This window comes from Taurulus bubalis (assembly GCF_910589615.1).
Source record: "Taurulus bubalis genome assembly, chromosome: 3".
Lineage (NCBI taxonomy): Eukaryota > Metazoa > Chordata > Actinopteri > Perciformes > Cottidae > Taurulus > Taurulus bubalis.
Window position 1 is genome coordinate 32,102,678 of NC_136591.1, and position 15,469 is coordinate 32,118,146.

At 39.3% G+C, this 15,469-nt stretch overlaps 2 protein-coding genes across 2 annotated transcripts in view; both read right to left on the bottom strand.

Moving 5' to 3' along the window:
• LOC306734842 (uncharacterized protein) overlaps positions 1–5,137 on the bottom strand; it is a 17,118-nt gene extending 11,981 nt beyond the window's left edge. Inside the window, exons 1-3 of the mRNA XM_079216244.1 lie at positions 5,024–5,137; positions 2,922–3,089; positions 1,049–1,108 (exon numbers count right to left, since the gene is read on the bottom strand). Coding sequence (XP_079072370.1) covers positions 1,049–1,108; positions 2,922–3,089; positions 5,024–5,099 — 304 coding nt within the window. The 5' untranslated portion in view covers positions 5,100–5,137. The remainder of the gene's footprint in view (positions 1–1,048; positions 1,109–2,921; positions 3,090–5,023) is intronic.
• Positions 5,138–9,270: 4,133 nt separating this feature from the next.
• LOC306734713 (toll-like receptor 5) lies at positions 9,271–12,095 on the bottom strand (the record flags this gene model as incomplete). Its single annotated transcript, XM_079216093.1, has 2 exons — positions 9,271–11,142; positions 12,048–12,095. 2 exons carry the CDS (start codon positions 12,093–12,095, stop codon positions 9,271–9,273), a joined length of 1,920 nt encoding a protein of 639 aa, XP_079072219.1.
• Between the last annotated feature and the right edge of the window lie 3,374 nt (positions 12,096–15,469).

Consider the following 15,469-nt stretch of genomic DNA (forward strand, 5'->3'; position numbering starts at 1 on the left):
GCCCCTTAACTAAAATTAGTTTGACACCCCTGGTCTACAGTGTCATCAAAACCACTTCAAACAGTACACAGAGGGTATTTCTTAAAACATTGACCACACTTTTGTCTTTCAGGGCTTCCATAGCAACCAGAGAGCAGCTTTACCTTTGCTCTGACAGGTGGATGTTCCTCTGTTCTCTGAAGTCTCTCCAGCATCAGCATCGCCTGTATGAGAAGTTACAGTATGTTTTATTTCCTCAATATGACTTATTATCTATTTATAATCTTCAAGTTAAGACTAGAACATTGGATTGGCGTTAAAGGAAGCGTAGTAAACTGGTTTAAGGTGGGCTAACTTTAGTAACTAACGACAGAGCTTCCATAGTGCGGAGCCAATGACAACCGTGGCAAGAACCTCTCATTACACAAAAAGTGAAGAACATTAAGAAAAAACTCCCTGACGACAGGAAAGCCTTCCTAACGGCTTCTATCATGATGCAGCCATGCAGCCTGGTCAGTCAACTCACACCATCAAGGCTCCTTCACCGTCACTGGCAGGGAGTCAGGAACTCATTTTAACTGTCAAGGGAACTAATAGGATGCTGGGACAGACAGTATTCAAGCTAACTGAGCATGACAACAACCTGGCTCCGTCAGTGAAAGACATCGTCTTCTTCGAGATAATGAACCCAAACGTCTCCAGAGACGACGTTAACAGTCGGGTTGCCCCACTGTCATTTAAGAACCCCGCCAGTCTTTACCCAAGAACAAAGTGCAGGTAGTCAAATGCTTTGCATCTCTACGGTATTTCTTAAAACATTGACCACACTTTTGTCTCTCAAGGCTTCCATACCAACCAGAGATATTGTCGTTATGTATGCGTTATTATGCTATGCTTTTACTGGTCTGGCCCACTTGAGATCAAAATGCCCCTAACTAAAATGAGTTTGACACCCCTGGTCTACAGTGTCATCAAAACCACTTCAACTAGTACACAGAGGGTATTTCTTAAAACATTGACCACACTTTTGTCTTTCAGGGTTTCCATAGCAACCAGAGAGCAGCTTTACCTTTGCTCTGACAGGTGGATGTTCCTCTGTTCTCTGAAGTCTCTCCAGTATCAGCATCGCCTGTGTGAGAAGTTACAGTATGTTTTATTTCATCAATATGACTTAATACCTATTTCTAATCTTCAAGTGAACCAGTGATTGGTAATTAGTTTTTTAATTTATTAATTTGTCAGGTTTAAAACCTGTTTCTGTGTTATGTACTGCAGGTTGCATCATCTAGTCTGGGATACATGATTAGTTGGTGTAATCGCTGTGGGACATTGTCCACACAGCTGTAAATCCACAAACTATTTTATATTTCTCGGTATAATTATTGTTTCATTCAATTATTACATGGTGTAAATGTTAACATTTAAACTCCAAAATAAGTCACAGAGGGCCCTGTAGATTTCACCTCAGTAATCAATATCTAGAGCTGAACGAAGAACCCAAATCCAAACAATAGATAGTCCTGCTCTGGGAGATCACAGCCAACATATTTACCTTTTCTGTGTCCACCACCATCAAACATTCACCCGACATGGAGTTCTCTCAACTGTCTACAGTGCTTTTGACCCCTCAGGATCAAACGCACTTCAACCAGCACAAGTGTGTCCATGAGTGCATCACATGTTGTGACTGAGCTTCCTGCTGTAGCTGCAGAAGTAGAATTGTTTGCTGCAGGTCTGATGCGTCTCATGACACAATTTCATTCAATCAATCAAAGAAGCCTATAATACATTATACAACATCTGAAAACATCCTCCTGCTGCTTGGATATTCTACCAACACACTTTTTCCAAAATATTTCACACTACATGACCACTGATCTTTTACAAATTGTAAACACATCCCTTCTCTCAGGTGTCTTCCCACAAGCCCTAAAAACTGCAGTTATTAAACCACTTCTAAAGAAGGCTAGTTTAGACCCCGAAATAATGAAAAATTATAGGCCAATATTAAACCTCCCATTTCTAAATAAAATAATGGAAAAAGTCTTTTTTCAACAGCTGAACAACTTCTTGGACGAAAATAACTGTTTCGATGTCTTCCAGTCCGGCTTTCGTCAGCACCACAGTACTGAAACTGCTCTTGTTAAGGTTTTCAACGACATCCACTTAAACACAGACAGTGGCAGAACCTCAGTCTTAGTATTACTGGATCTCAGTGCTGCATTCGACACGGTCGATCATGACATAGACAGACTGAAAGTCTGGGTAGGACTCTCTGGCGCAGAACTTAACTGGTTTGAATCCTACTTGAAGGACCGACAATACTTTGTGTCAGTAGCTAATTACACATGACTAGGATGCTAGTGGGCTGACTAGGATGACATGTGGTGTTCCCCAAGGTGGGGGAACTGGGGCCTCTTCTGTTCAACATCTACATGGATCCACTGGCTCAGATTATGAAAAACAACAAAGTGTGTTATCATAATTGTACAGACGACACACAAATCTTGGAGGAGTAAGCGTTGATTTATTTGTCACGTAATCTGTGTACTTTGTGTCCTGGTGGTATTTCACCACCTTTTTCTTTACCTTTTTCATGATATTTTTCTAAAATAAGTAGTTTAGTTGTCTCAACCTAACTGAGTACTTTCCTGTGAAAACGGAAGTTTATTTTGAAAAACCTTTTTGTAAGGTATCGTTGTATGAGGATACGTTGATCACAATACTTACATTAATATCTCAGTGTCTCAAACCAAGGAGTAAATAAAAGATGAGTAAATCAGGTAGCATAACAATGATACATCACCTTAGCCTTTTCTCATAATTAAGAGATCAGACCTCCATTGTTTTCCTTTGGTGAAGACAATGAGCTTCTGTACAGAGACCCTGTTCCATTACAATCATTGTGTTGCACTATTTTCATGAGAATACAAATGACTGACCTTCTGGTCTTGAGCTGGTGTCCTGTAGACTCTGCACCAGATTTTTCCTGCGTATCTCCTCTAAAACCTTCTTGGTCACCTTCAGAGCTCCATGAAGTTTAAAGGCCTTCACCATCAGATCCACAGTGTCCTGCCTATTTGCTTCCTCCAGAGCTGACACTGTGAAAGCTTTGTCAGGTTTCATGAAGTCAGGATCCTTCAGATACCATTTGAATCTATCAAATTCTAATTTTATTAAATCATCTAGAGTCTTCAAAAGGTCCGCTGACGTCATCGTGGCTCCCGGCTAAAATCTGGATGTGTTGTCATCTGGAGGAAAAACTGTAATTGTAAATTAAATTATTAAATTATCGAAACCACAGAAGCATTGGCCATGGAAAGTCAGGTATAGGATTCTTTGTCTTTGTGGCTACACACATTAAAAACATCCATGTGATTGCTCAGAGCTTGTGATGTACTTTATATAGTGACAGGAGGGGGAGGGGTCAAACAAACACAGGACTTTCAAACAGGAGACTGGTATTAAAGACCGGTGTTCATGTCCCAAACAAGTACTTTTTTTTTTTTTTTTTTAACCCAACCATGATGTTTTTCCTAAAACGGACAAAAGTGTTTTTGTTGCATAACGTTACGTGCCAACATTTATCCGCTGTAGAGACTAAAGCGTTGTTTAGACTCGCTGTTGGCACCGGAGCTCTGAGCACACATGAAGGCTTTTATGCTCATTTATGTCCGTTGCATTAGTCTCTGAAATACCAGAGGACGTACAGACAAAATGAAGTGTGAAGAATCAAGAAGACGAGTAAAACCGGAAAAATGCCATAAACCAACCTCCACTATGCCGGAGTAATTATATTTATCTGTAAACTCATATCTCACATTCATGTTCTACTTCATCACCTTTAAACAAACACTGTAAAGAAATTAGTCAATTATTAAATGTGTTAAAAAGAAACAAAGGTTGAACATTCTGTAAACTATTTGATTTGGCTGCTGAATATTTACTCACATGGAGTAACACTTCCTGTTTTTAAAGCTTCTAAGAACTAATTCTTCTTCTTTGTAAAATCCTCAGAAATGTAAAAATGTTTTTTATCAGAGGAGTATTGGTGAGCCAGAACAAAGGTTACGATATTGTAACCCTAGTTCTACAAGCACAGGCTGATACTTCTACCAAAGGATAGTAGTCTGCATGTATATTCAGGTTTGCACTTTCTGATTGGTATTCCTGATATCTCAGCAGTGAGTCAGTGCAGATGTAAATTACATTTCATTTAGCTGACGCTTTTATCCAAAGCGACTTACAATAAGTGTATTTAACCATGAGTACAAACTAAATGAAAGTTGTTTCCTGGTGATAATAAAATCTGACTCAACTGAACATGAAAAGGAAAGTTACATATCACAGACTAGCAACCAGTTACAACATGTCTGTCAGTCGATTATTAAATATATTAAATATTAGATTATTAAAACAAGTTAGTTCCTCATAAATTGGATAAACTAACTCAGTAAGGTACTTTATTTTCACCTCATGACAACATCACAAACATCTGCCTCATTGTGTGTGCAGCGCTTTAAAGACATATACATATTATCACCCCTCCCTTCTGTACACATGTCTGATCCTGCAGTTATTGAGGAAGTGCACCAAAGACTCACACTTCTTCTTCCTCCTTTATGTCTTAAGTTATGATTTTCACAATTATTATGTTATGTATATGTTGCATAGGTTTTTAATAGGAAATAATACTCAAAATGTATTAAATAAGTTGAATATTTTAAGTTTGAATAGAGTTCCTATGTAAATGTATGAATGAGTAGTTAAGAGCTCAAAATGCATGAAAAATGTCTTCCATTCATTTGATTGGATACATTTTGCCGGAAAATGTTTAATAATCCTGAAAGTATGAACGTTTTGAATGATAAAAGTAATAGAAATAACATCCTGAACATTATTAGCTTTGAATAAAATGTCTACATTGAGAAATCAGGAAGCAGTTGAATGAGAAGAAAACAGGCGCAATAATAAAAGTAAAGACCTTTTGCAGAAAAAGAAGCAGAGAAAGTGTCCAGAGACACAAGAAGTGTTCAACACTCACAGAAACAGGAGCTTCTCTTCTTGTTGACGCTGCAGACTGAGAGAGTTGAGCCTCTTCCTGCTGAACATTTCGACATCAACCACAGAGAAATCTACAGGAAGTCAGCTGTCAGGTTTCTACCAGATTACAAAGTCCGAGATGACTCAAACAAGATGGAGGAAATGTTTTGCAAAAGTTTTGAGGGTTGGGTGTGTTAAGGTAAGGGTGCAACCAGGGGCGGTTTTTCGTGTTGCGGGTCGTGTGTGTAGGTGCGGCGGCGTGCGCGCGGGGGTGTCCACTGTGGGCTATGGGACCGTACTCCAATGCAGTGGTACCCAACCTTTTTTGAGCCACGGACCGGTTTTGTGTCAGACAATATTTTCACGAACCGGCCTTCACGGTGTAGACGAAACATATGACGTAATAAATATGACGTAATACGACCGGCATAAATACAATTATAAAATGCATAAAGATACAACTCACCATGACGCTGCATTAGTGGAGCCCTGAGCTTGTTTCTCTGCTACGAGCCGGTCCGTCTCGGGGTGACGGGAGAAAAAGACCGAGCCCCTACGTCTGTTGTTTATGTCCAGTCTACTGACCTTAAACCTTTATATGCAATCTGTCACTTCATTAAAACCTGCTTCACAAAGACAGGATGTTGAAATGGAGGCAGGGTTTCAGAGCTTTTTTGGCGATCTCAACTAACTCTGCCTTGATTTCAATCCAGAACACAGAGTTGTAACGGACTTTTAAGTTTCACTTTTGGGGTAACGTATGGAACAAGATGTTACGTTTGAGGCTACGCACAGACGGATGTGTCCGGTCTTTTTTCAAAATAAAATATTTTTCCGACTTTTTTTTTTACCCGGCCAGGGGGGGCGGTCGGAGGGGGGTCTCGCCTGGGGCGTAATTACATGCAGAACCGCCACTGGGTGCAACATATGTTATTTAAATAGCAATATTAATATAGAGTCAGACAGCTTATATATAAATAATGCCAAGTAGTAGTCAGTTAGTATAGGTATTTTAACAGTTAGTCTCACACACACAATTACAGATCAGTAATCTTATAGGTTTTGGACGAACACCCTCAAGTCTGTGATTTATGAGCGTTCATACACACACACGCACACACACACACACACACACACACACACACACACACACACACACAGGTATACAATGCAATCTCAGTCGGATCAGCAGGATCAGTAGTTGATTTACAGGCGTAACCGAGGTCTCTTCTCTTCTTCTTGCCTCTGCTTCACCCTCCAGCTTGTTGACGTTTAATATTTCATGAGCAAAGAGCAGCTTTATTAGGACACATTTTAAATTCATTCACACAGACGATAAACAGACCTGTTAACATTTACCAGTACAATAATCACAATACAGAATCCAGCTTTGGATATTAGATAGAAGAAGCTTGTGATTGGTTCCAAAAATACCTCACAGACATTGAATAGTGTTGACCTCATTCCCTATTTACAGTAACTCCCACTGATCAGTCCTTTAAATCCAGTTTATAATGGATCATTTATTACATTTTTATGAATTCATCATGAGTCCCTAATTTATCAGAGGCTATGCAAATAAATGCTGCATTACTGCACATTGATCCCAACTGGGGAAAGTGGTATTGTTTTAAAGGAGCCATTCAGTTGAAGAGCAGCATTGAGGCAAGCAGTAATTACTAAGTGGGCTTATGCTGCCCTCTGCTGTAAGAGGAGGAAAATATCCTCATTGCGCCGCTTCTGTTGCACCTCCATCTTACTTTCATCTGGAAAATACCTAATATCTAAATATCTAATGGACAGAAAACCTTTTCTCAAACAAACTTTGAATTGCCAGTTTTGTATGCCTTCATTGAACTGAAACCACTAAACACCACTAAGATGCAATGTAAACTTACAACAAAACAAAATAAATCGCTTAATGTGACAATAATGTGACACTTGCCTCTACACAGATTAATTTCTGTGGTTGTTTTGGGCATGTGAAGCAATAAACACATTATTGTTCATACTTTGTACCTGATAACAACCAGTGTGTTTACAATTGGTGTTAAAGTCTTAAGATCCCATTCATTGCACAGGTTAAACATTAACTCAGGCCGCCTTTAATTAGGGCAGAAGAAATCTGATTCAGGTCGCACAAAGTGAAAATGTTGTGCAGTGAGACACAGCTGTAGTGTCAGATTAAGTCTGTCATTATACATTTAATGCAGACGTTGCAAGCTAAATTCTGCATGAACGCTCGTGTGCTGGTACAGTCTGAGTGAGAGGGTTATATTCGAGATAGATCTACAAAATAAATAGTGTGTTTCCATATAGTGACAGAATTGTTTGATGAGTGTGAAAATGATTTGTTATCTTCAGATCTCAAACCCGTTGAACACTGGGAACACAGTATTTTTCCAGCATTAAGCCAAATCTCAGTGTGTGTGTTCCCCCAAGTCCTTAAGCCCTGAACCCTCAGGGACTTAACTGACATCACCTGGTAAATGATTGAGTGAGAGAGGCTGCGGGGGCTTGAAACGATATAAATACAAATGGGACGGCACTATGTGGCCACATATCACATTACCTTGATGACGCCAGAACATGTTGTGTACAACGGTGGTTGCACAGGTTTTTCATTTACATTTCTTTTTTTTTTTACTGCCTGACTTGAACGTCTTCCAAGCTCTTGCCTTATGAGATGAGAGGTAATTGTCCTATAATATTATTCACTATATAAATATTCACTATTTCTGTCAGCTTCGATAAGCCAAATTAAAAGAAAAGGTTGATGAATAAACCAGATGTGAGACTGATTTTTTTGTTTAATGTACCATCTTAAATCCTCAATATAGATGTTTCTGTGTAAATTTCATATGCCAGGCCGAACACCAAATGCCCTCTTCTTTGTTTACCTTTTCTACGCCTCCTGGTAACCCCATGTTTAACGTCACAACACTAGGAAATGTTGGTAATTCCATTAGGCAAACACTGCTTTTTACTTTTAGTGAATACTGCAGCTGCCCTTACACAGTATCCTCTGTTGCATACAGTATGCATTACATTGGGACACACAACCACCTCCTAACATTGCACCTTGAACTTTGACCCTCTTGCTTATACATCTGCTGCTCAGTGGATTGTAGGTCAGAATTGCCAGAAAAGCATGCACACTGCAAAATGCCATCGCATGCAGAAGGACATCCTGCATACTGCATTTGACATACTACGTATTGGGACATACTAAATCTTACTAAATAAATCATACTGAATAGTTTGGTAGTATGGATATTGATATGCACATAAACTCGGCAGAAAGCGTGCATAAAGGGCTCAAAATGTCTGGGAACCCTCAGCACTTGACCGATTTCACAGTGGGTCAGTCCTCAATTCTAACTTTACGGGAATGCGTCTCAGAGTCCGTGAGTCTGTGGGCGTGGACATTGGGATTGGGCCTAAATCTAAAAGACCTGATTGGTTATTGTGGGCTCTAGTTTTTCCCAGCATGCATTGGAAAAGAAGTTTATTTTTTACTGCCAAAAGTTTTACACCACCACACTTATTTGACAATTGTATTTATTAGTTACTTGCAGATTCAGATTATCAATACAAATTATAATCAACAAATAATGATGGATATTGATGATTATTAAGCTATACCAGAAGTATACAAGAGGTATTAAGACTAGCTCCATCTTTACCAGCTGCAACATTTCAGTCACTCACACATTATGCATCCATAATTAAAATCACATCACATCAGATTTAATATTTTAGAGAAATGAACCATTTGATGCAATACTTTTGTACTTTGACTTACATAACATTTTGAACACAGGACTTTTTATTGTAACAGAGTATTTCTAAACTGTGGAATTGCTTTTTTTACTTAAGTAAAACATCTTCCACCACTGCCTAAACATAATACAATCTAATTGAATATTAAATAAAGCCTTGAAAAGGTTTTTATTTGATTTGATTGTTTTTTTCCATCTCGTTGTTCCTGAGGGAAAGTTTGATGCTCACATAGAAAAACTACATTATTAATTGGTATCACACTCACAGTAAATAAAGTCATACATTTCACGTAATTAAATCATGGAAATTACGACATACAATTTGTTTTATACTGTCTGAAAATGACATTTTAAGTTCTTTCAGAGATTTCATTATCAGACACTTTTTACTAATTCAGATCATACAGAGATTCAACAAATCAAGGTTTCATCCTGAATGGACGTATTTGTTCACTTAGTTGCTGGTTTACTGCTGTGTGGTCCGAGCAGAGAAATCTAACAGAGGAACATTATAGAGACCATAAGGATATACACACCTGAGCTCCTCAGCAGGACTAAGAAGGGTCACGTTGGTCTCGGTCAGCCAAGTCAGGAAGTTCTTCAGGTCTGAATCGCAGTGAAATCGGTTCATTTTCAGGTCGAGGAAGGTTAGAGAGCGAAAAGCGTCGGGGTCGGGGGAGGCTACGAAGTTGTTGGAGAGGTCGAGTGCTTTGAGACTCTTTGGCAACACATCCGGCCGTAGATAGGTCAAGCCATTGGATGAGAGATCCATCTCCAGTACTGAGGTGAGGCCCTTGAAAAGGTCCTGAGGAAGAGCCCGAAGCGCATTGAAGCTCAAGTTCAGACCTTTCACATGTCCAAGATTGTCAAACAGATTCAGGCACCTCCCCTGAGACCACACGGACTGCAGGGAGCTGCCGTGAAGATCCAGAGCTCGGACGTTATTCAAACCAACTCGTCCACGTAGCGTGCACCATCTAATTGTGTTTCCTCCATAAAAGAGATTCTGGAGGCGCTTCAATTGAGTCAAAAACTGGTTAACGTCCCCCAGGTTTGTTAATCTGTTGTCCTGAATGTCCAGATGCATAATATTACGGGCAAAGTGTGTGAGACTGCTCACTGACTTCAGTTTATTGTCATTCAACATCAGAAAATCTAAGCTCGGGAGAGATGCAGGCAAGCCAAGGTCTCGCAAAGAGTTTCCTGTTAGATATAATGCTTTTAATTGAGGAAGTCCACTAAATGAGCCAAAGCCCAGAGCGCCAATGTGATTGTAGGACAAGTCCAACACTCTCAGGTTTGTCAGAGAAGCAAACGTGTAAGAATGGATTTCCCCCAGCAGGTTGCGTGACAGGTTGAGTATTCTTAAATGTCCCTGAAGACCTTCAAAGGCCTGTCTGTGTATCTGATTCACTCTGTTTTGGGAAACGTCAATGATTGCGACTTCTTTCAGCGGACTAAAAACCCCCTGTTGCAATGCAAACATCCTGTTCTTAGACAGATCCAAATTGCGGACTGAGCTGTCATTCAGGCCTACAAACGTGCTGCGGTCTGGATCAGGAAGATTGTTGAAGGAAAATCCTTTACCCATGTGTCCTGACAGTTTGAGATGGGAGATCTTAGTCCCCTTAATGGCTGTGAAAAGCCGCTTGAAATCACCCACACCAAACCCATTGTAGGACATGCCAAGTGTCTGAAAGGACATTCCTCTGAAAGGATTCCCACATTGCTGCCAGTCAAAATGTTCATGAAACATGGCCTTTAGGTGAACAGAGTCCAAGTTTAGTACCTTGAAGTTCTTTCCTTTAAAGCCAGCCAGATCAGACTCACATATTTTGTCAATTTGGTTCAGCTTAAGATTCAAAGCATTCAAATTAGTCATGTTTGTAAAGAACATTGCGGGCTGGAGTCTTTTTATCTTGTTACCAAAGAGGTCAAGACTCTCTAAGGAGGACAGTGGCTCCAGATAGTTCTCCTCCAGTACGGACTCTTGGAGCGAACAGTAATCCAAGAAGAGGTTCTGCAAACCGGACAGTCCGGCAAAAGCCTGCAGCTCCAGTTGAAGGCCGACGTTGAAGCCAAGCACCAGCCTCCTCAGGCGACTTTGCCCGCTGAAGGCGTTGTTCCTGATCACAAGAGGCACATGCTGTCGTCCAAGGTCCAGCTCCCGCAGCTCCTCCAGGCCCGACAGGGAGGTGGAGTTGATCTCACGGATGTGGTTCATCTCCAGGTACAGGTGGGTGATGTGGGGAGGGAGAGGAGGAACCCAGCGGAGGTTCTGGGAGCCACAGTTGGCTACAGAGCCCAAAATGAGGCACGAAGGGAAACACCCCGGCACCTGAAAGAGGACATCAAAAAATGATGGTTTATTATTCTATTTTACTGTAGAGTAATAGCCACTTATTGCTTACATTTAATTACAGATTATTTTGTGCTTTATGTTCATCTTTTTTGCAAATTGCAGAAATTAACAAAGAGTCATACTTTTAAATAGTTTAAGCAGTAATTTAAGATTATTATATAGACAACTTCAAAACCCCTTGTTTGCTGCCTTTGTTTGATGAATTGATCTTTTTTAGATATATTGCTCATTACTGGTCTGCAACTGAACCGAAACAATTAACCTTTTTTTATATCACATTCACAAAGATACAGGAAACAAATCTTTGTTAAAATAAACAAACAACACAGACACATAACTTTGTTTCCATACATTAATAATCCCTGATAAAAAATTGGAATGTCATTTACTGAATCAGCATAATTATCGTCTTAAGAGCTCACAAAAACATTCTGCAAGCTTTACACCAAAGACAATTCATTCTTCCTCTTCTTAAACATATATCAAGTCAGAATAATTCACAAAAGCAATACTTTTCTAACATGTACCGTAATACATTCCTGTTGGTATTGGTCGCCTTTTCTAATAGAAGACTTAATCACATCTATCTACAGCCCATTGTTTTGGTCTGTTAGTCTCCACAAGAGTGAAATACTAAATAAAGATTTGTAATTGTTAATACAATTGTGTCCTTTTGTATACAATCCTAATAAATAAATAATCTTGATTTCCCCCCAAAATATTTGTATTTTCCTGCACTACCAAACATTGTGAACTTCACTTTAAATGTAAGTTAGTGCTATACAAATAAATGTACCTTATCTTCAAATTGGAGGCTAATTTCTTTACACAGAGTTTAAGTATGAATATTATTTTGAATTGCCATTTCTTTTGTTACCTACCTGTAGGAAAACAGAGACGGCAACAACCTGAAGACTCAGCGGCCACATCTTCACACGGCTTGAAAGAAGAAATGCAGTTCTTGATATTTGATGAAATAAAGCACCAGTCGCTGCTGCAATGTGAACATCAAAGATCCATTGTGCAGAGATTTCTGTTGCCAGCGTTTTTATCTGTGAGTGTTTGCGTCACTTGTGTTGAACATTGCATTCATTCTGCAAAGTAAATACGATGCTGGTCGGGGTTTCCCTTTTTTTGTTTCCAGACTTACATAAGGAAGGGAAGTACGCTCGCATGTTTGCAGTCCTTTGTTGCTATGCCCTGGATGGTTTGTTGTTGTGTTTTCAGGTTTGGATATACCTTTTTGATGTTGCCAGTTTTGTGTTGTGTAAGTTAGGCCTGAATCTTGATTTTTGTTGCTAACATTGTATACGCGGTTGAAAAGATGCTTTCAACTGTAAATAATATGGATTTTAATGGAGTTCTTATGTCCCGTGACATATCAGAGACTTCTAACAAGACTGTAGTTTTACAAGCAATACTAAAACGATGAAATGGTTTGCCATGGAAATGTTCACTTATGTCGACAGTATAAGCTGCTCTATTATTAGCCTTGAAAACCCAATTTCTGTCAGTCACAAAAAAAACATTATAAATGGCATATATATGTTGTAAACATAATGTTTTTGGTGTTGTATGGCCATCACATATTATTGGGATTTGGGTGTGTGGGTGAGGTTGCAATATAAATATACTGAAGTTGAAGTCTAAGATTCTAAATTTAAAATGGAGAGCATATTGCCTCCGCATGGCTCTCAACACGGAGACGGCCGAGCTGACGGCCGGCTGCTAACTGCGCTAACAGGACTAGCAGTGCAAACAACAGCAACAGTGCTGACAGAGCTTACAGTGTTTACCCAAAGGGGGCGGAGTCTAAAGGACCAATCCCGCACGGTAAAGAAATGACCCGTCCACTCTGCCTCCAAATGGCTAGCACTGGTTGCCTTCGCTGGTTGGACTTTCTATCGGTTTAGGCATGTAAGCTTGGTTAGGGTTATGGTTATAATATCAGGGAAAGTCCAATCAGAGGGAGAGACAACTGGTCATAAATTCGCTGTAGTAGGATTCGTAATGTTGAGAACCAGAGGGCAGGCGCTGCACTCTATCAGCTGTAACAGCTGTATAAGAGCAGTGCGGAGAGGCAGCCATGAGTTAGCCGCCAGACCGGCTATGTTAAAAAAATACCCAGAGAAGCTCAATTAACAACACACACAGAAGGAGAGCGACTTCATCCTCTGCTCAGGGAGACATTACTCCACTATATTTTACATATGCAATAATTGATTGCTGCTTTATTAATGCTCTGAATGTCAAATCATGCACCTTTAATTGATGTTGGTATCACAGAAATGGACACACAAAAGTTATTCCTTAAGTAAATAAGATAGAGAATGCATCTGTTGCACATGAAGGCATTTGCTGATATTTTCACGAGAGGAATTTTACTTACTAATTTCTATCTTCTCTTCTATTTCTGAGTATTGCATTATTCACTAATATGTAAATAAATGCTTCTCTGACTTTATAAGAGCGGCTGCAGTGTGCAAAATGTACAGCATTTTTTAAATGGTCTACTGTACTCCTGTATAGGCTGCTAATTCTATCACATTAATGCCACACAAAAATGGCCATGTACTGAACATATTTGTACACAGACATATTTGAGGGCAAACCGTTTTAGTCACATGACATTTCAGATTGTGCGTAATAGTCTCTCTCGTGCAACGAATGAGTACATTGTTTCAATGAGTTGCATATTTTTTTGATTGAGTTGCATATTTCTCCGCCTCTTCCTCTTTTAGATATCAAGGCGTCCTCTGACTTTTTTTTTTTGTAAACCGAGTCAAAAACAGTAGCTGGTATATCTCACTGTGATGAGTAGTTATAGGTTCAAGGTTGTCTATTCTGTTCGGGAAACCGTTGAGCCAATTAATGTCCAAATTAGGAAGCCATATAGGATGGTTGACATTTCATATTCATTGTATTGCCCAAAACACTGCGGAGTACAGCGGTGTGTGTGGTTCAATCACACAGGGCTGGTGAATTTCACAACCTCTGGAGAATGAAGGTTGGTCAAATAATACAGAGAGAAATTGAGACAAACGTTGACTGACATGGTGGCAATACTGTTACAGCTTCTCCCTTTGGCAATAGGTAACGATTTCTTACTTTTATTTTAGGAATAACAAGGTTAAAAAGAAACGTTGACTCAACACCGGATGTAACTACATTTACTCAAGTTACTTTAGTTTTACTTCACTTGAGAATTTCCCTTTTATGCTTTTTATTAGTACTGCACAACATCTCAAAGGCAAATATTATACTCTTTACTTTACTAGATATATATCTTCATACACATCAGCAAAGCAACATCAGCAAAACAATAACAGGTTAATCTGGCCATGAAGCTATTAGATCAAAAAAGTGCAATTTCCAGTGTTGGAAAAAGTACTCAGAAGTTTTACTCAAGTACAAATAGAGCAACACACAATAGAGCAAAAATACTCTGTTAGTAAAAGTCCAGCATTCAAACTTGAGTGAAAGTATTAGCATGAAAATACAAAAAGTTAAATGAAGCAACTCATTATGCTGAGTAGCCCATTTTCAGAATAACATGCAACCAGAATAGTTTTCATGTTATATTATTGAGTTAAGTGATGTGTTTATGCGTTCATCTATTTATATCCCTCTGAATTGTAGCCTTTTGCAGGTAGAAATTGCAAGCAGAAAATGAAAAAAGTACAAGTGCAAGTACCTTAACATTGTACTTCAGTACAGTACTTGACAAATGGTACTTTTAACACTATAGTTTTTATAGACACACTATAAGTATGTCAAGACTGCTATTTAAGTATGTAGCCTATAGGCACCTTTCACTCAGTCAAGTAAATTCGCAAATTGCATTATAAAAGTACTTGAGTAGCCAAAATGTACGTTGATACTTTGCAACTTAATGTCTATACTATATTGTATATATACAGTATTTGTGTGTATTTATACTAAACTAGCATGAAAATGGCCACAACCTATACATTTGAAGTCGTAAAACTATGTAACCGAATTAAACGGAATCTTTTTAGGCTGTGAAATGCTACTCACGCGGTATTATTACTGTATATGTGAAGTAAGTAACGTTAATCAGTCGTGTGTGTGTGTGTGTGTGCGTATGTGTGTGTGCGTGTGTGTGTGTGTGTGTGTGTCTGCGGCTCACACACACCGCTCACTGTCACCGGGGAGGAGGGGGCAGGAGCGGAGGAGTGACTTACTTTCAAAAATAGTACACTTCATCACAGCAGCAGCGGGTATGGAGGGTGTGAAACATGGTCGGCTACGGAAATAAATAACGGGACCGGGGCGATATTAT